The sequence below is a fragment of the Cervus elaphus genome, chromosome 12 (assembly GCF_910594005.1).
Source record: "Cervus elaphus chromosome 12, mCerEla1.1, whole genome shotgun sequence".
Lineage (NCBI taxonomy): Eukaryota > Metazoa > Chordata > Mammalia > Artiodactyla > Cervidae > Cervus > Cervus elaphus.
The window spans coordinates 23,212,548-23,235,630 of NC_057826.1; the positions used below are offsets into that span (position 1 = coordinate 23,212,548).

General features: G+C 39.1%; 2 protein-coding genes across 3 annotated transcripts in view; one reads left to right on the forward strand and one right to left on the reverse strand.

The window, feature by feature from the left end:
- The first annotated feature begins 53 nt into the window (after positions 1–53).
- On the forward strand, positions 54–15,720 carry ATP6V1D (ATPase H+ transporting V1 subunit D). The gene is made up of 9 exons (XM_043920885.1): positions 54–224; positions 4,198–4,315; positions 5,082–5,161; positions 6,889–6,956; positions 7,694–7,738; positions 8,494–8,597; positions 9,165–9,231; positions 11,073–11,151; positions 15,007–15,720. The coding sequence occupies exons 1-9, from the start codon at positions 184–186 to the stop codon at positions 15,146–15,148; spliced, it is 744 nt and encodes a 247-aa protein (XP_043776820.1). The 5' UTR covers positions 54–183; the 3' UTR covers positions 15,149–15,720.
- A 2,407-nt stretch (positions 15,721–18,127) lies between these two features.
- PALS1 (protein associated with LIN7 1, MAGUK p55 family member) overlaps positions 18,128–23,083 on the reverse strand; it is a 73,873-nt gene continuing 68,917 nt past the window's right edge. For both annotated transcript variants that reach the window (XM_043920879.1, XM_043920880.1), the window contains exon 15: positions 18,128–21,136. In XM_043920879.1, the coding sequence (XP_043776814.1) occupies positions 20,960–21,136 (177 nt within the window). In that variant the 3' untranslated portion in view covers positions 18,128–20,959. The remainder of the gene's footprint in view (positions 21,137–23,083) is intronic.

Sequence of the window (23,083 nt, forward strand, 5' to 3'; positions counted from 1 at the left end):
ACCCCCGCCCTCACCCGTACCGACAGGAAGCGGAAGTGAAGACTGTAGAGCCCGGCTTCCTCTTAGCAACGGGAGAGGGTCACGTGACACACCAGCTGACTCCCGTAGAGAAAGACTCAGTGGCTGGGTTGTTGCAGCCACGGTTGCCCGACCAGGAACCCGAGCCGAAGAGTCATCGTCAGAATGTCGGGCAAAGACCGAATTGAAATCTTTCCCTCGCGAATGTAAGTAAAAGAATGGAACGAGCAGGTGTTCAGGAACACCTGCCTGAGCCGCTGGCCCTTCATTACCCTGGACCAGCGGCGGGGCTTCTTGTATGTTGGGCCGATCCTGAGCTCTCAGGTCTCTTCCTGAGTCCAGGGCAAGGCTCCCTGACGAGCCCCTTTGCTCTGAGTTGAACCAGACTGGACAGAGTTCAGCCCGAGCTGCTGACGTTTGTGGAGGTCTGCTGACTTCAGTTATTAATCGAGCCATTCATTCCACATTCCCTATTGATCCGGGCAGTGGATTTATAAAAAACTGTGAATTGTCGCTACTGCCGCCAGAATAGAGCTCACAGTTCAGTGAAGATATAGACCAGGCGATGAAGTTTGATAAATGCCTTGAGACGGGAAGTTGACTGCGATGTGAAGCAGGCCAAATCGGGGGGTTGAATCTCCCTAACGTGGGCGTCAGGTTCATCTTGGCAAGATCCTGTGAAATGTCACATGCAGTGGGAGGCTATCCCTGAATTTCTGAGGCTCTTATTTTGTTCCATCACCATTCAATATTCATTATGTTAATATCATCCATCACATTGTAAAGTGGATATAAGCTTATGTACATTCACCACTGAACTGGGAAATCTCTCCAGGATGAGAGATGTCTTGATTGTTAATCGTCCACAAAAAATGTTGCTTGAATGAACCCATACCCGTGGAATCTGTTCGGTTGTGGTCTCCTTTCTCTGTTGGTCTAAATTCTTCGGCACGAAAAATTTTGACGTTTTCTCAAATGTGCCTAACAACGTGTGGAAATTAAAGATTGCTCTTATTTGCCCTCTCATTCTTTTACTCTTTTTTCACTGAGGAGCAGAAAATCAGTTTTGGCTTTGACAGTTAGATCTTTTGATTTTTGGCCCTATCTCTTTGGGTATGCTGTGTTGTTTTTCTTCTTCCTGACTTTTCTCAGAGAATCTGAGGAGGGTTAAAATAAGAGTTTATTTAAACCCCAGACCTAGATTTCTGCCTCTTCGTGGGTGGCTACAGCTTTTAATGAAACGAAGGGGTTTTTGTTTGGTTTTTACCTTATCTATTGACTTTATAATAGCTGTTTGCCCTAGGTGGGAGGCAAGTCAGTTGTGGAGAAAGGCAGTGCCTTCTGAAATAAATAAAGATCAGGAATACCTTGGGATTGTGAGGACTGTAGAACTCCCAGCACTTAATGACTCTGACTCCATCCAAACCCCTGCACTGAGAGACCACCAGACTCTAGCTTGGCTTCTAGTAGCCTAAGATTGTGTTCCTAAGATGACTCCAGCACCGGGTAAAATGCTGGCCTAAGAAAGTTCATCTAGCCAAATATGCAACACCTTAGGCTGTGCCTCTGACCTCCCTTCCTTAACTGCATGCTAGCAGACACAGCTGGCCTGATGGCATTTCCATTGCCCAACCGTTTGGAATTTTTCTCTTCTCCAAATCATGTCCACTCACTCCTTTTAAAATGCCTAATCACCTGTGCACCATCAGAAAGGAGCTCAGCTCTTTCCCCTGCAGTCAGCAGTTACTGAATAATGTCTCTTTTCACCGCTTTAATTAATGTCTGGCTGCGTTTATCTTTGGTAGTAGTCAGAACGTTAACATTTTGTTGTTGTTGATGTTTTTACTTTAAGACTAGGAGGTGAGAATACGCTTATTTGGGCTTAGACATGAATGATAGGTTTGGGGAGGTGAAAATTTGCTGTTTGAGAATGTTCAGCTTGCTGATTAAGAGGAAATCAGGTGCAGGAAGTAACTGCTTCTCTAAATATTTTCCCCAAGGCCTATCAGCAGGTACTTTTGTCATGTAGTCAGATGTCTTTGATTCAGCTGGAAGCAAAGTCATCGTCCTAGCTGAAGGTCAAGCATTTTTTGTAGGGCCGAGCAGCTTTGTAACTTATAAAAGAAGTTTTTTAAGAGCTAGGTTAGAAAATACACTAGTGATTTGTTTCAGATACTTTCACCTTACTGTATTATGCTGTAAGATGGCGCTGTCACCTACTTAGGCACCAGAGAGCAAAAACAAGTTTAGAGTGGAAGCAAAAGAGACATGAAGGATTCGGAGTCTGCAGAAACCAGTCACATCGAGGTTCTACTACATACTAACTGTAGGCCCTCGGGCAAGTCACTCTTTGGTTTTCAAGAATTAAAATTTGTCTATTTCACCAGAAAAGAAATTAAATATAGGAGATTAAAATTAAGATGAATTCACAAACAGTTCGCCTTTTTACTGTATACTTGCTGCAATCTGTAATACTAGGATTTGACTTAAATTTGGTTCAACGCTTTGAACCCAAACTCTGGTGGTTAGTGTCAACAGCACTGTATGTTAAATGTATACAATGGGGTGCATAACTCCTACTCAGGTTGGAAACTGAACCAGCTTCACTTGGGTAGACCTCCAGTGAGGCTTGTCAGTGCAATTTCAGCCACTAATAGCTAGTTTTTCAAAGATAGAACTGTTCGCCTGAGGTGATTTATAATCTGTAGGTGAAGCAGTGCGGCACAGGTTGGGGTACAGAGGACTTAGGTTTGAGCCTTAGTTTGAGCCTTGGTTAAACCACTGGAGTCAGAAATCTGGATCAAGTTCCTGCTCTGCCTTTTCTTCACTGAGTGACTGTGGGAAAGTTGTTTTCCTTTTCTGAGCTTCATTTTCCTGTCCTGCAAGATAATGTCTAAAGCCCTTTCCAGCTGCAGAATAGTCTTAGTAACCTTTGGCCTGTGGTAGAAGATTCATAATCTAAAAATGTACCCAAAAGTTTGGTAAAAACTATTTTGCAATTGATTATAACACCAGTCATATGAAACTACATCCCCTTAAATTATTCTAAGTATGTCATGCAATCTATTATTGAATCTGACTACCCACTTTTTCTTCCTCATTATTAAATTTTATCTGGCATATGGTAGCAAGAACAGAAATGTTGGTTTTTGCTGTTGCTTTCTTGCCTTCGGTTTGGGGGTTTCTGATAGGAAAAGATTGGAATGAGGTAGGGAGACTTCAGTGACTTGTCACTTCTCAGGAGTGTCATTTGTGTCATTTGTTACCTAGAGTCATTTACAATTTAATAAAGTGGTAGTAGAGTCTTCATTGGTGATATCAACAAAGTTCAGTGCCACACTTTTAATGGAAAAAGTGAGAAATGATTATGGTATAAAATGGAGAAGGTAAAACAGTGTAGTAGTAAAGAGTAAGTCCATTTTTTTCCATTTAAAAAGTAAATGCTTTATTTTTCAAAGGAAACTGTTACCAGTTTCTGTGAACTTTTCTAGAACTGTTCTCTGTATCTATATAAACCCATGTATCCCTTACTTTGTGTAACTAAGATAGTGTAATATCGGGAATACATGGGGATCTGCCTTACTGTGGTTTTTTTTGTTTTTTGTTTTTTGTTTTTACTGGCTGCATATCATTCTGTTGCATGATGAACCATGATTTGTGGGACATTTGTTTCCACCCTTTTGCTACTACAAATAAGGCTGGAGTACTCATCCTTAACCTTGTACATGCTTTTGTGTACCTGTGGGAGTCAGTCAGTGGCATAAGTCCCTTAAAATGCAGTTGTTGGTCCTGAAGATAAGTGCATTTCAAATTTTGCTATCTGTTAATGGACAGAATTTTTAAGTCCTTAATGGAAACACATATATTGTTATAACTCACAAATCAAGTAAGTAAACAGTGCTGACATCATAAAATAGGGCTCTTTATATGTTTATTCTGATTTAATAAATATTAATTTATTAAATACTTATTAGAGGATTGTTACTGTTTTATATAAAAAAGACTTCTCACTTTTGGAACACTGAGGGTGGAGATCTACAATATTGAGAAACCAGTTAAGCCTGTTAGCCACAAATGCTGTATATTCTTGCGCCTGTGACATCAACAGATAAAGCAGGGTTTTAACACCATATTAGGGAAGTATTTTTATCTTAAATTTCTTTAACTTTGTTTACATAGGGCACAGACCATCATGAAGGCTCGGTTAAAAGGAGCACAGACAGGTCGAAACCTCCTGAAGAAAAAATCTGATGCCTTAACTCTTCGATTTCGACAGATCCTTAAGAAGATAATAGAGGTAGAATGAAGTTTGCTTCGAACTGTGTTTTAGAAGTATCTATGGAAAATCCAGCATGGCTGTTAATATTTTTCTTTCAAAAGTAAAAATGCCATTATAAATGCAACAAGTTTCAGAAAGGTCATGAAATCAAATTCAGCCTCTTTACTCTTGCACCCAAGTCCCTATTCATCTTTTCTGGCCCTTGCCTCCCCCTCTGGTCTCATTTGGAGCTTTCTTCTAACATCCTCCGCTGGGACCTTTGCATTAGCTCTTTCTTCTGCCTGAAGTGCTCTTTCCCTTGTTTTCTTATAATTGCTCCTCTGGCCTGTCTGGTAACTTTCTAACCCTCTGCCCCAGTTTGTCTTCTTTTTCAAAAAAATTATTGGGTATTCTCAAACATTACATCTTCCAGATTTATTTTAGAATCACTGTGCCATTAGGATTTTGACAGCAGTATAGTGAATCTAAAAGAGTAATTTGAACAAATTGCCATGGACCCATTCAGGAATAAGGTAGGCCTTTCAGTAAAGATTTAGTTTTCAATTTTTTAGTGTCTTTATTGTAATATTTTAATTATAAAACTTATGATTTTGCCATCTTGTTAGTATCCATAATCAAACCTTTCAAGCAAAATTAGATGTATTTATATCATTGTTACCAGATCAGTATTTACATGCACACCTAGTGTGAAACACTGATGGTTGTTAAAGGGACATGATTATGATACCACCTTTCCCTGTATAAAAACTTGGCTTGAATCAGCTGCTGGTTTATGCTTTTCCAGACTAAAATGTTGATGGGTGAAGTGATGAGAGAAGCTGCCTTTTCACTTGCTGAGGCCAAGTTCACAGCCGGGGACTTCAGGTAAAGTGGGATATTTTGAAAAACAAAGTGCCTTCATGTTCAAAATTTCATTTAAAGCCACTTTTAATTAATATATATATAAAAGCATTAAAGACAAATGATAGAATACTTCCATCACCTTAATGCACATTATCTGTTACATAATTCTTCAGGCACAGGATACTTAATATTTTATTGTTGTTGTTGTTATTCAGTCTCTTAAGTCATGTCCGACTCTGTGACCCTATGAACTGCAGCACACCAAGCTTCTCTGTCAATCACTGTCTCCCTGAGTTTTCTCAAATTCATGTCCATTGAGTCAGAGATGCCATCCAGCCATCTCATCCTCTGTTACCCCCTTCTCCTCTATTTTTATAGCCTCTCTCTTTTTTTTTTTGTTAACTAAATAAGGGCTTCCCCAATGGCTCAGCAGGTAAAATATTTGCCTGCAAGGCAGGAGACACAGGAGACATGGGTTCGATCTGTCGGTCAAGAAGATCCCTTGGTAGGAGGAAATGGCAACCCATTCCAGTGTTCTTGCCTAAAAAATTCCCATGGACAGAGGACCATAGAGGGCCACAGTCCACAGGGTCTCGAAGAGTCAGACATGACAGAGCAGCTAAGTGCCTGTGCACGCACACACAGTATTGTGTCATAAACATTTCCCCATTTTCACACAGCTGCATAATCTTTCTCTAGATGTATGATAATTTGTTAATGTTTTCCTATAATGATGGGCCTTTGGGGTGATTTTCAGAATATTAGAAAAGGTGCCATGAACATCTTTATATACTTACTTCTATTGAATCATTTCCTTAGGAAAATTTTTAAGAATGGAATTGGTTGTTTAAAGAGCATGGACTTTATGGCATTTGTCAATATATGCCTTACAAAGTGTATAAAATGCCTTAGTTTACTGCTTTACATATATTTAGATAACGTCACTTGATTCTCCCCATAAGCCTGTGAGGTAGACCAGGTGAGCATTGTAATTCTTAGTTTAAGTTCAGTCCTTTCCTGAAGTTAAATTACTGTTCAGGGGCAGAAGTGGAAGATGTTTTCAGGGTTTTTGATTTTAGTCTTCTTTACCAGTAACACAATGCCTCCATTCTTAGTTTGTATTATCGAGCAACATTACCTATGGACAGTCTTACAGCTTGAGGGGCGTGAGTCCTTTTGAAGTAGTAGACTTTACTTTTCACCAGTATTAGTAGGATAACGATTTGCATTGACTTTTTCATGAGAGAGAGGGAATAAATAGTGTGTAAGTGGTATATGAAAATGTTTCAGGGTGGTTATGGGGAAGACACTTTATTTTGTGATAGTAACAAATGGGGAGTCAGGTGCAGCCAGATGGAAGTTCCAGGGCAAAGGAACTCAACTGCTGCTCAGCCAAACCTGGGAGGTTTGATAGCAAACCCAAAAGGAAGGAAGGTCTCCTAATTACATCAGTGGAATGAAAATCCCTAAAGTCACATCCACAGACCACATATCTGATTGAAAAAGTAAGCAGTCCGTATACATTAAAACCATTCTTTGTATTCTTACGGTTAATGTTTGAGTATCGTTCATATTTTGCTCTCTGAGGCCCTCCTTTAATAGTAGTGATTGTTTCCTTTTCTGAAAAAAGACAATCTTCAAAATGTCATTGTGAAATCTTGCTTATGTTGAAATACCTGATAGGTCCCTGCTGGTATACTTCTCAGTCTAAAGACACAACTAAATCAAGGCCTTTTCTTTTTCTGCAGCACCACAGTTATCCAAAATGTAAATAAGGCCCAAGTGAAGATTAGAGCAAAGAAAGATAATGTAGCAGGTAACTTTTCAACCCTTTAAATCTTTGGCAGAGAAAAGATAACATTTTAAAATCAACCCATTTATACAGCAAGATCTTAATGGCCCAGTTAATCTTTTCTTCTTTGACAAAGTTGATTGGCTTTACATGTTGAAACTGTTGTTACTGGTGGTTGCCTGGCGATAGGGGTGGGGGAAATGGGGAGCTGGTCATTCAGTGGATATAAAGTAACAGTTATTAAACATAAATATACTCTAGAGATCTGTACAGTCTGTAGTTATAGTTAATATGGTGTTCTACACTTAGAAATTTAAAGTAGAAACTTAAAGTAAATTTCATATTGAGTATTCTTAACACACACTTAGGAAAAGGGACACATCTTTTGGGAAGTGATGGATATGTTTATCACCTTGATTGTGATGATGGTATTCATGGGTGTATGCATATGTTGTACTCATCAGAATGTACACATTAAATATGTGCAGCTTTTTACATATTAAGTATACTTCAAAGCTGAAAGAAAATAAAACAAACAAACATTGTAACAACCAGATCCCTTACTAAGGACAACTTGACTTTGGAATAGGAATGAACGCTTAAGAAGGCAGGTTCCTATATTCATTCCTTGAAACAAGTTATGATTCCAGGCAATCTCTTGACTTTTGAATATTTGCTGAAAAAGAAACAGGAAACCATGGTTAAGAAGCCATACTTCAAGGACATGTTTTTGTGACTCCATATATGTTTCTGTTTAACAGGTGTTACATTGCCAGTATTTGAACATTATCATGAAGGAACTGACAGTAAGTGTGAAACTTCTTAAGTGTGTCTCTCGGTTCTTCTAGTTTCTCTTTAAATGAACCTTATTCTGAACAATGATGATAGATTAGACCTTATTAGAGTTCAGTAGTTCCAGTGTTGGTAAGCCTTATCAGGTACAGTTGGGACAATAGTTGATCAGTTAATCAAAAAAGTGTTATTGTGTGGAGTCATAAAACATTGTGCATTGCTTAAAATACTTTATTTCTACCTAGAAATTTAGTCATTTCCAAATTTTAGAAATAAGAGGCCTTGACCTTTCTTTGATAACTGTTTCCACTTTTCCTACTTTGACAGCATGTTTTAGATGGTAATACATCTTTGTTGAGCCTTTCCAAAGTAATCGACTCTTTCTCATAGAAATAAAAATAATCTTTCTTTAGCCCTCCTGTTTAATTGGCTCACATAGAACTTTTAGTACAGCTTGAATGAAGCAGCATTCTAGAGTATCACCTGGTAATAGAATGTCACTGTACTGGGGCGTCAGGCAGTACAGTCTACAAGCTGGGCACGTGAAGGTTGGTCAGAAGCTTCCCCTATAGCTAGTATAATGCCCATGTGCAAATAACAGCATGCACGATGGTTTGGGGGAGTGAAATGGGTACTTGGTGTGTGCATTGAATAGGGTTGCTAAATTTGTTTTTGTGTCTTTGGTATTAATTCTGACTTACCATCTTTTGGGAAGTCTATGGGGAAGATTACACTCTAAATGCAAATGTTGTCGGACTGGTTCTTTTAGGTTATGAACTGACTGGTTTAGCCAGAGGTGGGGAACAGTTGGCTAAACTGAAGAGGAATTATGCCAAAGCAGTGGAACTACTGGTGGAACTGGCTTCACTGCAGGTAAGTCCTGCAGTTTGATATCTAACCGTCACGTCAGGGAGATTCAGATCCTGAACCAGAGCATATTGCACTTAGTACTTGAAACTGTTGCCATGCCTGTGTGAAACAAGCCAGAGATGCTTTGATTTCTGAAATGGGGGCTTTTGCACCGTTGTCCCTACTTTTCATCACTAACACAATGTTTGTGCGGTGGTATAGCTTCACTCTTGACTAGGTGAGAACAGCAACGGTCAGTACTAGATTTAAATGCATATGTTGATATGATTTATGTATGAAAGCCTTTATTTCCCATTTGTGGCCAGTTAATATGTGTCTAGGTCATTAGTGTACGATTCTCTTCCTCTTGCCATTTTTATAACTTCAGGTGAGTCTGAAGTGAATGAATTCTAATAGAATGGAAGTCATGTTACCTCTGTGGAAATCTCATAAGACTTTTCTAAGTACGTTGAGAAGTAGTAGTCTTGGTTTCCAAATGTTTTCTACAAGTGCTAAGTGAAGGCAGGTGGCCAGGGTATGGTTAGGAATAAAATTTTGAGCCTGCATCATTAATTTATCCTCTTATTTTAGACTTCCTTTGTTACTTTGGATGAAGCTATTAAGATAACCAACAGGCGTGTAAATGCCATTGAACATGGTGAGTTTAAGCTGCTCTGAAGCTCGTTGTTTATCCTTTCGTGCCCACCTCCATCCTTGTCTCAGACCTGCTAGGACTCAGGCACTGACCGCCTGCTGATTAAGATGTTGCCCCTGTCCACAGTGAGAAGGGCAGAGAGTCAGTAGTACAGATAAGTGTTCATAAATCATTTGATAGAAGTATGTATATGACTTGTGGGGGAGTTAGAGGAGAGTGGTGAACTTAAAAACTATGGAATGTTCTATTTGTTTCTGGTTATTCATGAATAAAAGGTGAAACTATTTCTCAAGAGCCCTAATGTTTTTGTAAGTTCTTTCCAGTTTGAGTGATAAATCTTTTTGAACACATGAAGTACAGTATGTCCCCTCCATATGAATGAATTCCGTTCCAGGAGCACATTCTGAAGTCCAGTTTGTTCTAAGTCCATCCAACAGAGTTACCCTGGGTCACCGAATTAACACAGTCGGCTATATCATACTATACTGTAATAGCTTTGTAATGCTTTTCACACAAATAATATGTAAAAAACAAACAGAAAAATAAGACATTTTTAATCATACAGTCCAGTACCTTGAAAAATACAATAGTATAGGGCAACAGCTGGCATCGAGTGAACAGGCAGGAAGAGTTACTAGCTGGAGGAGGGAGGTGGGTGGGAGATGGATCGTCAGCAGAAGCATGTGGAGGGCAAGCTGCAGTTTCACTCGGGCCTGACGCTGATGGCACGGGTTCCTTGCTGGATTGAATTCTGTCTGCTCTTGAAAACACAATCCAGTGATGTTTGGGGAGTCCTGTACCAGCTACAGCAGTCACTGCTTTTACACTGGCTGCCAGAAATCCTGGGCTTGACATGTACTGTGCTGTGTCTCTGCAGTACTGAACGGTAAAGCACACGTGCGTGCACGTGACAGCGCACGTCAGACACGTGAGCGGACACGTGAGTGGACATGGGACCGCACGTTTGTGTCCTTGAAAGCTCACAGTGTGAAAGTTCTCATGTAGAGGACTTGCTGTATTTAACTTTAAATCTTTCTTAGGCCTTATCTCGTATTCTTGATTTCTCAAAATAAGTTTTCCCATTGTATGCCTTTATCCTCCATCTCTCTTATTTCATTATTTTAAAACTATGACCCCTTAATGTTGCCAAAGTACTTTTTCCTTAAAAGGCTCAGTTTTCATTAAAGAAACATTGATTTAATTTTAAGGTAAGAAAGTAGCAAACTTGCAGCAGCAGGGAGATTATTTTGCTTGGGATCTGTTAGTGTTAAAGAGGAAGTTATCAAAAAATAAAAATAAAATAAAGAGGAAGGTATCTCATTTTTTAAAAACTCAAAACACATTTCCTGACTGCTTGCTTGTGCCAGCCTCATGTCTGGAATTGCAAGCAAAACAAAATGGGTAAGTTCCAATTCGCAAGGACCTCACATTTTAGAAGCAGAATAAGCAAATTCTGTGTAAAGTTGAACCTATGACTGACACAAAATTCAACTTACTGTACTCCGTCTGTTCAGTGTTCCAGCGTTTAACAGTAGATTGCTGTTATATTTAAAATAACATTTGTGGTTCAGTGTTAAAAAATCCTATAAATTCAGTATATTGTGTTGTATATATATCATGGTCCAGTGTTACCTGTGCATAGAAAAGACAGTACAGGGACATATACCAAAATATTTATAATAGTTAACCCAGAGTGGTGGGATTATAATTCATTTTACTTTTCTGTTTTTGTTTTTTGCATTAAATGTACATTTATGGTTAAGTAACTGTTGTACAAATGAGCACTGGCAATTTAAAAAAAGGAGGTGTGAAGTTCTGACTACATACATATTTTTAAACCCTAGTCATCATTCCCCGGATTGAACGTACCCTTGCTTATATCATCACAGAGCTGGATGAGAGAGAGCGAGAGGAGTTCTACAGGTTTGTGGGATGTGGCAGTTATTGGTCATTTTTTGTTTTTTCATATTCCAAAGACTTGATTTGCTGAGAGACTTGTTGGCTTATGTTCTTTAGAATTAGCACAACTTGTGTTTTATTCTGTAAGAAGCAAGAGATAATATTGCCAAAGGCTGTGGAAACAAATGTGTGCCAAGTTTTGCACAACTAAAATGTGGTCTCTGAAAACATAGGTCCTTCAGAGAAATTAGCAATAGTGTTGATAATTCCTTCAAATGAAAGTGATTATGTGGCTGTCTCATAAGGGGAGGCTTCCCTGGTGGCTCAGTGGTAAAGAATCTGCCTGCAGTGCAGGAGACTCGGGTTTGATCCCTGAGTTGGAAAGATCCCCTCGAGGAGGGTGTGGCAACCCACTCCAGTATTGCTGGGAAAATCCCATAGACAAGGAGCCTGGCGGGCTGCAGGCTAACATTTAAAGCTGTTGCTGTTCAGTCGCTCAGTCGTGTCCAACTCTTTGCAACCCCATGGACTGCAGCACGCCAGGCTTCCCTGTCCTTCACCATCTCCCGGAGCTTGCTCAAATACATGTCCATTGAGTCACTGATGCCATCCAACCATCTCGTCCTCAGTTGCCCCCTCTCCTCCTACCGTCAATATTTCCAAGCATCAGGGTCTTTCCAAATGAGTCAGCTCTTCACATCAGGTGGCCCAAGTATTGGAGTTTCAGCTTCAGCATCAGTCCTTCCAGTGAATATTCAGGACTGATTTCCTTTAGGATTGACTGGTTTCATTTCCTTGCAGTCCAAGGGACTGTCAAGAAGAGTCTTTTCCAACACCACAGTTCAAAAGCATCAGTTCTTCGGCACTCGGCCTTCTTTGTGGCCCAGCTCTCACATCCGTACATGACTGTAGGAAAAACCATAGCTTTGACTAGATGGATCTTTGTTGGCAAAGTAATGTCTGCTTTTTAATACTGTTGTCTAGATTTGTCACAGCTTTTCTTCCAAGGAGCAAGTGTTTTTTAATTTCGTGGCTGCAGTCACCATCTGCAGTGATTTTGGAGCCCAGGAAAATAAAGTCTCTCACTGTTCCCATTGTTTCCCCATCTATTTGCCATGAAGTGATGGGATTAGGGGGTGCCATGATTTTTGTTTTTTGAATGTTGATTTTTTTAAGCCAGCTTCTTAAATCTCCTCTTTCACTTTCATCAAGAGGCTCTTTAGTTTCTCTTCGCTTTCTGCCATAAGGCTGGTTTCATCTGCATATCTGAGGTTATTGATATTTCTCCCGGCAATCTTGATTCCAGCTTGTGCTTCATCCAGCCTGGCATTCTGCATGATGTACTCTGCTTATGAGTTAAATAAGCAGGGTGACAATATATAGCCTTGACGTACTCCTTTCCCAATTTGGAACCAGTCTGTTCCATGTCCCATTCTAATTGTTGCTTCTTGACCTGCATACAGATTTCTCAGGAGGCAGGTCAGGTGATCTGGTATTCCCATTTCTTTAAGAATTTTCCACAGTTTGTTGTGATTCACACAGTCAAAGGCTTTACTGTAGTCAGTAAAGCAGAAGTAGACGTCTCAAGCAAGAGATGAATTCTCTTGCTTTTTCTGTGATCCAGTGTATCTTCACAATTTGATCTCTGATTCTTCTGCCTTCTCTAAATCTAGATTGAACATCTGGAAGTTCTTGGTTCATGTACTTTTGAAGCCTAGCTTGGAGAATTTTGAGCATTACTGTGCTAGTGTGTGATATGAGTGAAATTGTGCGGTAGTTTGAACATTCTTTGGCATTGCCTTTCTTTGGGATTGGGATGAAAACTGACCTTTTCCAGTCCTGTGGCCACTGGTCACTTTTCCAAATTTGCTGGCATATTGAGTGCAGCACTTTCACAGCATCATCTTTTAGGGTTTGAAATAGCTTAGCGGGAACCCCATCACCTCCACTAGCATTGTTTGTAGTGATGCTTCCTAAGGCCCACTTGACTTCACATTCCAGGATGTCTGGCTCTAGGTGAGTGATCACACCATCATGGTTATCTGGGTCATTAAGATCTTTTTTGTATAGTTCTTCTCTGTATTCTTGCCACCTGTTCTTAGTATCTTCTGCTTCTGTTAGGTCCATATGGTTTCTGTCCTTTATTGTGCCCATCTTTGCATGAAATATTCCTTTGGCATCACTGATTTTCTTGAAGAGATCTCTAGTCTTTCCCGTTCTATTGGTTTCCTCTATATTTTTGCATTGATCACTTAGGAAGGCTTTGTTATCGCTCCTTACTATTCTTTGGAACTCTGCATTCAGCTGGGTATATCTTTCCTTTTCTCCTTGCCCTCACTTCTTTTCTCAGCTACTCATAAGGCCTCTTCAGACAACCATTTTGCCTTTTTTGCATGTCTTTTTCTGCAGATGGTTTTGGTCACTGCCTCCTGTACAGTGTCACGAACCTCTGTCTATAGTTCTTCAGGCACTCTGTCTATCAGATCTAATCCCTTGAATCTGTTTGTTATTTCCACTATAATCATAAGGGATTTGATTTAGGTCAAACCTGAATGGCCTAGTGGTTTTCCCTACTGTGTTCAATTTAAGTCTGAATTTTGCAATAAGGATGGAGTTCATGATCTGAGTCACAGTCGGCTTCCGGTCTTATTTTTGCTGCCTGTATAGAGCTTCTCCATCTTCAACTGCAAAGAATATAATCAGTCTGACTTTGGTATTGACCATCTGGTGATGTCCATGTGTAGAGTCTTCCTTCTCTTGTGTTGTGGGAAGAGGGTGTTTGCTATGACCAGTGCATTCTTTTGGCAAAATTTAATTAGCCTTTGCCTTGCTTCTTGTACTCCAAGACCAAACTTGCCTGTTTCTCCAGGTATCTCTTGACTTCCTACTTTTGCATTCTAGTACCCTGTGATGAAGAGGACATCTTTTTTGGTGTTTGTTCTAGAAGGTTTTGTAGGTCTTCATAGACCTGGTCATCTTCAGCTTCTTCATCACTAGTGGTTGGGGCATAGACTTGGATTACTGTGATACGGAATGGTTTTCCTTGGAAACGAACAGAGATCATTCTGTCATTTTTGAGATTGCACCCAAGTACTGCATTTTGGACTTTTTTGTTGACTGTGAGGGCAACCCCATTTCTTCTAAGGGATTCTTGCCCACAATAGTAGATATAATGGTCATCTGAATTAAATTTGCCCATCCTGGTCCATTTTAGTTTACTGATTCTCTTGCTATCTATTTGACCACTTCCAGTTTACCCTGATTCATGGAACAACACATACCACATAGGTGGTATGCTGGGGTCAGTGTGCCAGGTTCAGAGAAGTGCGAGATAAGTGAAGGCAAGCTATGACTGTCTTGGACCTTGAGTAGCATTTGATGATGATTTATAATCATTATCAAAATTTAGTTCTTCAGTTCGTGTAGAGTTGTGGTAATCCAAATTGAATGATCCAGAATTTTAATGTCTGAATACTCAGTATCATCACATGAGTATCAAAGTTTATTCACCCTGAGATAGGAGCTTTTGCAATCAGTTATTAGCTTAAAATGTGTTAAAGTGTTAGTCGCTCAATCATATCCAACTCCTTGTGACCCCATGGACTCTAGCCCACCAGGCTTCTTGACCCAGGAATTGAACCCAGGCCAACTGCACTGCAGGCAGATTCTTAACCGTCTGAGCCACGAGTGTGTTCAACATCAAGTCTTTAAAAAAAAAAAAAGGGTGGTCATAAATATATTACTGAAATTGAAATTAATAAAGGCAGAATTTTGTTTGACTTTGTAGAGGTGTTTATTATCCTTGTTACAAAACTAGAAGAAATCAGTTCCACTTAGTACCAAAACATTGTTCATAAAATTCCCTCCTTTATCTTACAGGTTAAAGAAAATACAGGAGAAGAAAAAGGTTCTCAAGGAAAAGTCTGAACAGGACTTGGAGCAACGGAGGGCAGCCGGAGAGGTGATGGAGCCTGCCAATCTCCTGGCTGAAGAGAAGGATGAAGATCTTCTGTTTGAATAAGCTTTCCTGCTCTGGTTCTTTCAGAAGGCCTAACATGTCACCATTTTAATTCATGGTGTGTAGGTTTGTTGTGTGTGGCTATTTATTTTTTGGCTTAAGAATTTCACCAGTGGTAAAATTTCCCTGGATGTCTGTTTATGGGATCTACCTTTGCAGAATCATAATTAAGCAACAATTAATCACCAATGAAATTTGTAGAACCTGTCCCGAAACCTATAGAATTTATGCTGCAGAAGTGTCACCCTACTTTAATTATACATCTGTTACAATTCATCTGCTTACCAAACATAAGAAAATCCCTTTAGGAAGCAGCAGTGCTCTCAGGCCAACACACATTCGTAGGCCAGCTACTCTGGAGCACCCTTTGTTCCTACCTCCTCACACACCTTGGCATCATTGTCTGAGATTGCTACAGCCATTCTTGTGTTAGTTACTATGGGACATCTCTCCTTAAGCTTTAGGAAAACCTTCACTTATTTTTCCTTGAATAACAGGTCTCTGGTCTGTCATGGGAACAGTTCTGCCAATTCAAATGTGACTATGGTATAAACAGTAAAATGATTTAAAAATGAGTTGTTCCTTTTTTAATGAATTTACTGTTAAGAGTCAATTATGTTCTTATGCTCAGATTGGCACATGGGATTGGCATTCAAAAAGAGCTTCCTCCACAGACGTGTATGAAGTGGGAGTCTGCCTTCCTCCATCCTTCAGATTTCAGTGTTTTACTTATAAGCTTACTGAGATGATTGTTGAATTTGGGGGTACTGATAAATACATGATTGCCAGAGAGTTAAGAGCTTATTGATATTGCTATTGCTAATCTAAGAAAAAAATATACGAATTCCCATTTGCGAGTAATATGGCTGTATCAGGTGACGGAGGTTTTTAGTAGCTTGATTTGGTGTGTGTGAGTCATCCATGATTATTCAGGCTTTCCTGCAGTCAGTTCCAGGGGTTTTTTGACGTTGGCCATGGAGCAGTTTTTGGTTAATGAAACTACAACACTAGCCTTAATAGTACTGTGTTTAAATCAACTGGTATCGCAGCCTAGGCTTTTAAAAGCATGTGTTAGTTGCTCAGTCATGTCCGACTTTGCGACCCCATGGACCAGGCTCCTCTGTCCATGAAATTCTACTGGAGTAGGTAGCCATTCCCTTCTCCAGGGCACCGTCCCAACCCAGGGGTTGAATCCCGGTCTCCTGCACTGCAGGTGGACTCTATCATGAAGCCCCTGTTGGTTTTTAAATTAACCAAGTAATTTTGTGAACATTTAACACCTGCTACAAAGTAACTTAGTTGTGCCAGATAGAACCTTGTTTATATTTATATCGTTTCATCACAACCACCATAAGAGGTACCTTATTATTTTAATCCCATGTTTCACAGAAAATTTTGAGGCGTAAGAAGCTTGAGTGGTCCTAGATTAAAAAGCTAGAAAGTGGTGAGTCCCATTTAAATCCAGGTAATTTAAGTTCAGAATTTTTACATTCTTTTTTGCCTCTCCTACATTTAAAATTTGGAGTAAAGGTAACACATAAGGCCTGTCCTGGAAGAGCTGATTTTTAGGAAATCCTGTTGCTACCTACAAAATAAAATCTCAGACTCAATGTAAATTCAATGATTGGAAAACTATCAATCAAGTATGTAAGTCTTGAAAATAGGCTTAGCGACGAACTGCCTAATACGTGATCTTCCTAATGCCCTGGTGCGTGCAAGTTGAGTTGCTTCAGTCGTGTCCGACTCTGCGACTCCATGACCTGCAACTTACCAGGCTACTCTGTCCATGGGATTCTCCAGGCAAGAATACTGGAGTGCGCCGCCAACCCTCCTCCAGGGGATTTTCCCAACCCAGGGCTCAAACCCGAGCTTCTTAAGTCTCCAGCAGTGGTAGACAGGTTCTTTATCAGGCATCACTTGGCGAAGCCCCTAGTGAAGTGTAAGTACCAATCATTTCCATTTTGCAGGTGGAATGCATGGCAAATGTATCTTGACTTTAAGAGCCTTGAATCTTAAGTGGTATGTATACTCTGTGGGAGGCAAAAACTAGTGGAAAAGTTGATGCAAAGAGCCAATTTTAGTGGTTTCATTTAGGTGAATTTATATTAACTTTAAAGCACTGAGCTAGAGAAGTTACCTTGGTTTTTCCTGTGGCTTCATCAACCTTTGTTACTTACTGGCCTTGGCTAACCTCCCTTACAGAAGTACAGATGATTTTATGGTTTAGCGTATTTTTTAAGAATATTTTTTCTATGTGGACCATTTTTCTTAAATCTTTTACTGAATTTGTTGCAGTATCGCTTCTGTTCCATGTTTTGGTTTTTTGGCCAACAGGCATGTGGGATGTTAGGGATTGAACCTACACACTGCCTGCACTGAAAGGTGAAGTCTTTACTGCTGGACCACCAGGGAAGCCCCACTTTAGCATCCTGACAGTAGTGGACAGATGATTTGTTTTGTAGGGTTGAGTGATCTGAGATGTAGGGAAAGGGAGGCAGGTGATCAGGACTAGGAATGGAAAGGGGCTGGGGTAGCAAGGTGTGTGTGTGTGACACTTTTTGGTATATGACGGGCCTCCTTTGGGAGATACAGAGTAGGTATAGGAAGGGAGGAAGGATAAAGATTTGAGAAATGTGTATTTGTCAATAACTCCTCCTACCCTCAGTGTTCTCAAATCCATGGTTGCATGTAGTGGAATCTGCCTGAGTCTTACGTATCTTCTTCCCTATAAAACTTCTAGAGCTTACAGCTTTAAGTTGTGTATCTTTAATATAGTTCAAATAAACAATTAAGGAAACAGAACCTACATTTGTGCCAATAGGGGGAACTCTTCCACTGTGAAAAATAAAACTAATTTTGTGTTTCACCCAGAGGTTCCAATGGACTTGGCTAGCAAAACTTGAAGATGGGTGGGTCATTTTAGTTGTGTTGAAACCTTGAATGGCAGAGGATATAAGCATACAAGAGAAAGTAGTCAGTAGCTTTTAAAATTTGAAACATAATTTTACTTTTTATTTTTACATTATGTTGTGCAGTATTACATCTCAAAATAACAAGAGTGCAGATACAGGCAAGGTAAAGTACAAAGGAAGATTAAGAACAGGTGTCAAAAGTTACCTTTATTAAGGCTAAATCCCTGGTTTATATTTTCCACACACATTCACAAAATTACATTCAAATTATTCCTTAGGCCATGAGAAAAGGAAAAAAAAAAATCCAGATATTAGATTTTCATAGAAAGCAAATCTGGATTAATCTAAAAACTATTCTCCTTTCTATTCGTTCTGACTTAAGAAAATTTAGTAAAAGAATGTTATTTTCTTATTTGAACTAATGTGCATTTCATTAGCTATTGGTATGGTTCCTGTTAAGTGGTTAAGACCTCCCCAACATTGGGGTCTCCAATCAGAAGCACAGAAGGCCAGGAAATGGAATTGGCCAGAGTGGTATATAGCACAGCTAGGTAGGGAGTAAGGTTTTTTCTATTTTCTTTCAAAGAAGTCAGCAACAACTCAGTTTTCACTCTGGAGGAACTGGGATGAGTACCAGCACATCCATATTACTAGGACTGAATAAAATGTGGGACATAAACATTTCTATTCCTCTATCACTGCTGATGAGGAAGGAGAGAATTACATAAGATTTCACTGACCCCTAAAATATCTCATCACCTTAGACTTTTAAGAGTATATTATGGCATGGCATGTGCCTCGGTAGGGTTCTGGAATCTTGTGAAAGCCATGCCCGAGTCCACAGCACGTGGCCTTTGTGTGGCCCTGTGGTCTGCAGGCTAACTAGGAGACTAGCGTGGTAGCCACTTACTGACACCACCTAAAATCTCAATTCTAATTTGACTGAAACTACGCTTTAGACCTTAGGGTTGAAAACAGTTGTCAGTTATGCTAAGCAGCTCACAAAATTCCACAGACTACCTTTCATTCCTAAGGAGAAAGTAAATTGGAAAAGTGAAAAGATTTAGTACTTACAGTCCTTTGTTTTCATTGCTGAAAATCACTGTGACCTTTGCATTTTCCTGCCATAAACTGGAGTGTTTCAGACCTGAAGAGACAGTATGTATGGCATTCCTTACCTCAACCCAGGAATGTTACTTTCTTCCTAAGGAACATTATTTCTGTGTAAGACATACTCTACAGCCAACTTTGAGGCCACACAAAGTTGAACAGAAAAAGGCAACATATAAACAGTCTACATTTGTTCAAATAATATTATGCAAAAGAGAAAAACTCAAATATATACATGACACCAAGACAAACTACTCATTAAAAAGTTGCTTATGTTAATAAGTGACAATTCAATATTATTCCAGTGTTTAGCTTTGGAAACAGAATTGTTGTAGCTGTAGTCATCATAAAAATAAAATCAAGACATTCACATTTGAGGTTATTTGTCACACACCACACCATCCCCTAAGCCTGGAAGAGACTACAAATTAACTTTCCATGCCAATTACAGAGTTGACTTTTAAAGCCTCAAGCTATAGAGACAGTATGAAAATTCCATTAGCTTAAATGTTTTATGATTTAGCTTGTTGCATTCTGGTCATAAGAGGCAGACTTTTTGAGGATAAACCCTATTTCTATATGCTTTTTACTCCTTTCTATATATGCTTTCTATATTTCTATATGCTTAACTTTTCCCCTGCAGTGTTCTTTTCCTAAAATGTTCAAATGACTTTCAGGTCATCTTTTCCTTCCGATCTCAAAGTCAACTGTCATATCATTTCTCTCATATAATTTTATTCCAATGCTGAACAATGTAATTAATGACCATTTGTCAACCTATTAAATATTAGTATACAGTACAGCAGCTATATTGATCACAGAATTCCAGTTTATTACCTACATATATAACACAGTCATCAAATTATACTGTGCTCATATATAAAATGCAAAAAACCGTCAAATGTGCTATGTCCTCTCATGTATGTAAAAACCTGCATCATGAGGAAGAAACTTTTAATAATCAACAGTTTATATGAATATCTGCCATTCATAAAAATATAACTATTACATTCTATTGTACTATGCAGATCAGGAAAAGAAGTTACCAAATCAGTTGTGACAATTTAAGAAAAAAATTCAAAAGCTCATTATACCTTTAAAAAGATCAGCATATGTTGTCTATGTTTTAGATCAGAGTCTGCAGTGAAGTCTGATCCACAAAGTTTGAGCTAAAAATTGGTGCTTCTAATGGAATGTTTTTAAGAATTAAAAGGCATATAAATGAATTCAATGCTAACATAGCTCCAGACCAAAGTGGCACCATTTTTTTTTAAAGTAAAGTAGTTCTGATGACTAAACCAGTCTTCTAACCAAATACTGTTGTCTTGCCCAGTACACAGAAGCACAGTTCCCCCTCACTCCCAAATTCTCATGAAATCATTTAAATTAACTGTTAAATAACATTAATATTTATTGCAGTGTGAAACACAGACCATTGTGTATATATACACGTTTTTGTGGAAATATGACTAGGCAGAAAAGACTTGGTTAGATGAAAACAGACTTAAAAGGCTTTTACCATGGATAAACTAGAACGGCTCTGTTGAAAACGTCCGTTTAAAATCCCCATCTGAGCCAAGAACCTCTAAAGCCAGGTACAGAGAGAGAATAAAGACTGCTGTTAACAAATTGCTTAAGGGGATTTTTTTCTCACTAGTTCAAGATTTAAGAACAGGTCTACAGTTTACACTGCCTGCCACCTTCTCAGAGACATGCTCAAGTATCAGGGCTATCTTCCTATGGGCAGTTTGCCAGATCAAGTCCAGTCCTGCTACAGAATGAATGTTTTCCTTCACCTCAGCCAAGTGGATGGCACCCACTGAGGTTCAGTATCAAGTTTGTTAATCAACCTAAGCAGTTCCTGATAGGCTTTATCAAGATCTGAGTTCACAATTGCTGTGTCAAAGTAGTGGCCATTGTTCTGCTCCATCTCTCTAGTCTTCTCAATGATTTCTCTCAACTCTTCAGGCTGCAAAGAAAAGATGAGAAACTATGAGGTAAACCATCCCTTCCCAAAATTCACAATGAGTCAGAGATGGGTGAAAAATAAGAACTGGCCTTAACACACCGCTTCCCTTCTGTCTCAAAATACTCAACTTAACAAAGCTCCAAAGCTCCTCCCAAACCCTGTCATGGCCACAGAGATTCCCTCTGCTTTCGGCTCTTCAGCACACTCACTGCAAATCATTTGTGATTCAGTATATCGTATATAACCTATTTATGGGCTTCTCTTGTGGCTCAGCTGGTAAAGAATCCGCCTGCAATGTGGGAGACTGGGTTTGATCCCTGGGTTGAGAAGATCCCCTGAAGAAGGGAAAGGCTGCCCACTCCAGTATTCTGGCCTGGAGAATGCCATGGACTATATAGTCCATGCGGTCACAAAGAGTCAGACACAACTGAGTGACTTTCACTTTCTTTTCATAACCTATTTATACTGCTTTGTAGGTTTTATGTGTTTCTGTCTTATCCACAAGACAAGAGGCTTCAAGAACACAGACTGTTAACTTTGAATTCTCTACAGACACTCATTTTCAAACATTTTAGGTCATCATAACCTCTTCCTAAAATGTCTTCTGTAACAGAGTGAACCTTTCTGGTAGGACCCTAAATACCACCTATACTGGCTCTTATAAAGAGCCCCTGCCTTTTGTATCTTTTGTAGAGTTTAGAAGAGTAAATACCATGAGAAAAGGATCAATAGAATGGGTATCTTTTTCTATGAAAACATGCTGGAAATCCAAGATTTTAATAATCTATGTTTTTTTTGGGAAATAGTCTAATGCTTTAAGTTGACAGACAATTTCAATACACAAAGGAGGTCTTTTAAGATGCAAAAACAAGTATCCTAAGAGAGTTTGGGAAGCCAAATAGAGCAGGCTACTTTAACATGAAAAGGAAACAAGTGTTTTTCACAGACAAGCAGATGGCAAGGTAATATGCAAAACTTATCCAGAACCCCTCTGATGATCAAGCACAGGTGTCCAAGAAAGTGAAACTGCCTCCAAAGCACCCCATCAATGAAGAGAACTAATTAAATGTCCAAATGTCTCAGTCATAGAGGCAATACATCAAAAATATATTGGACCCACAATATCAAGCAATTTATATCATTCAACCAGGCAAACTTTTATAACAGTAGGAAAACATACTGAAAATATGATAGCTCTGGCTGGTCCCGAGTTGGTTTCTTGTGTGGCTCCCTAATTTTCACTCTGGAATGTTGTGCAGCTGGCTCTGGCACACAGAATCCTTTGTTCCCCAGCAGGAAGCTACTACATTATTGTAACTGAACACACTGTGATGTTCTGGTCACAACTTATGTTTACCCAAAGCTCAAGGTTACTGAAAGAACATTCTAGAACTCAGAATCTAAACTTTGTTACTAGATTTGAAATGTAAATGTTAAGCTGCACATCTTACATAGATTCACATGAGTATCTAATCCTAAATTTTTCCTTATCAAATTGAAGTTTTTTTTTTTTTTTTTGCCAAAAATGACATATAATTTAGTTGGTACTTTCTATCTTAATTCTTCTACAATTCATGATGAAATTGAAACAAAATGATTTTGCTCAAAAATCTTTGGCCTGAAAAAATTATCTATAGGCAAAATTGACCATAATAATTCACACTATTAGTTTACCACTCTTAAGACCCCATTATAGCAAAACCAGATTCAGAATGTAACAAGATAACTGATTATATAAGTTGTGCATTCAGTGAAGAACACCATTACTTTCTTAGCTACCACTATTTCACAGAGTTAAAATTTAGGATCAGTTTTTACTTAACACTTCTATTGTGTGATAAGCATTATTAATTACCAAAGGAGATAAAACATAAAAAGCAATCAGATACATCACCCTTTACCCAACAGCTGCAAAATATATTCTTACTGCTGTGCAGGAGCATGCGC

What these genes read in the sequence shown, in the direction of transcription:
- ATP6V1D (XM_043920885.1), top strand. Translation starts at nt 184, where the DNA reads ATGTCGGGCAAAGACCGAATTGAAATCTTTCCCTCGCGAAT. An exon ending in TTCACAGCCGGGGACTTCAG is followed by an intron (nt 5,162 to 6,888) that starts GTAAAGTGGGAT and finishes CTTTTTCTGCAG; the next exon opens with CACCACAGTTATCCAAAATG. An exon ending in TGTAAATGCCATTGAACATG is followed by an intron (nt 9,232 to 11,072) that starts GTGAGTTTAAGC and finishes TTTAAACCCTAG; the next exon opens with TCATCATTCCCCGGATTGAA.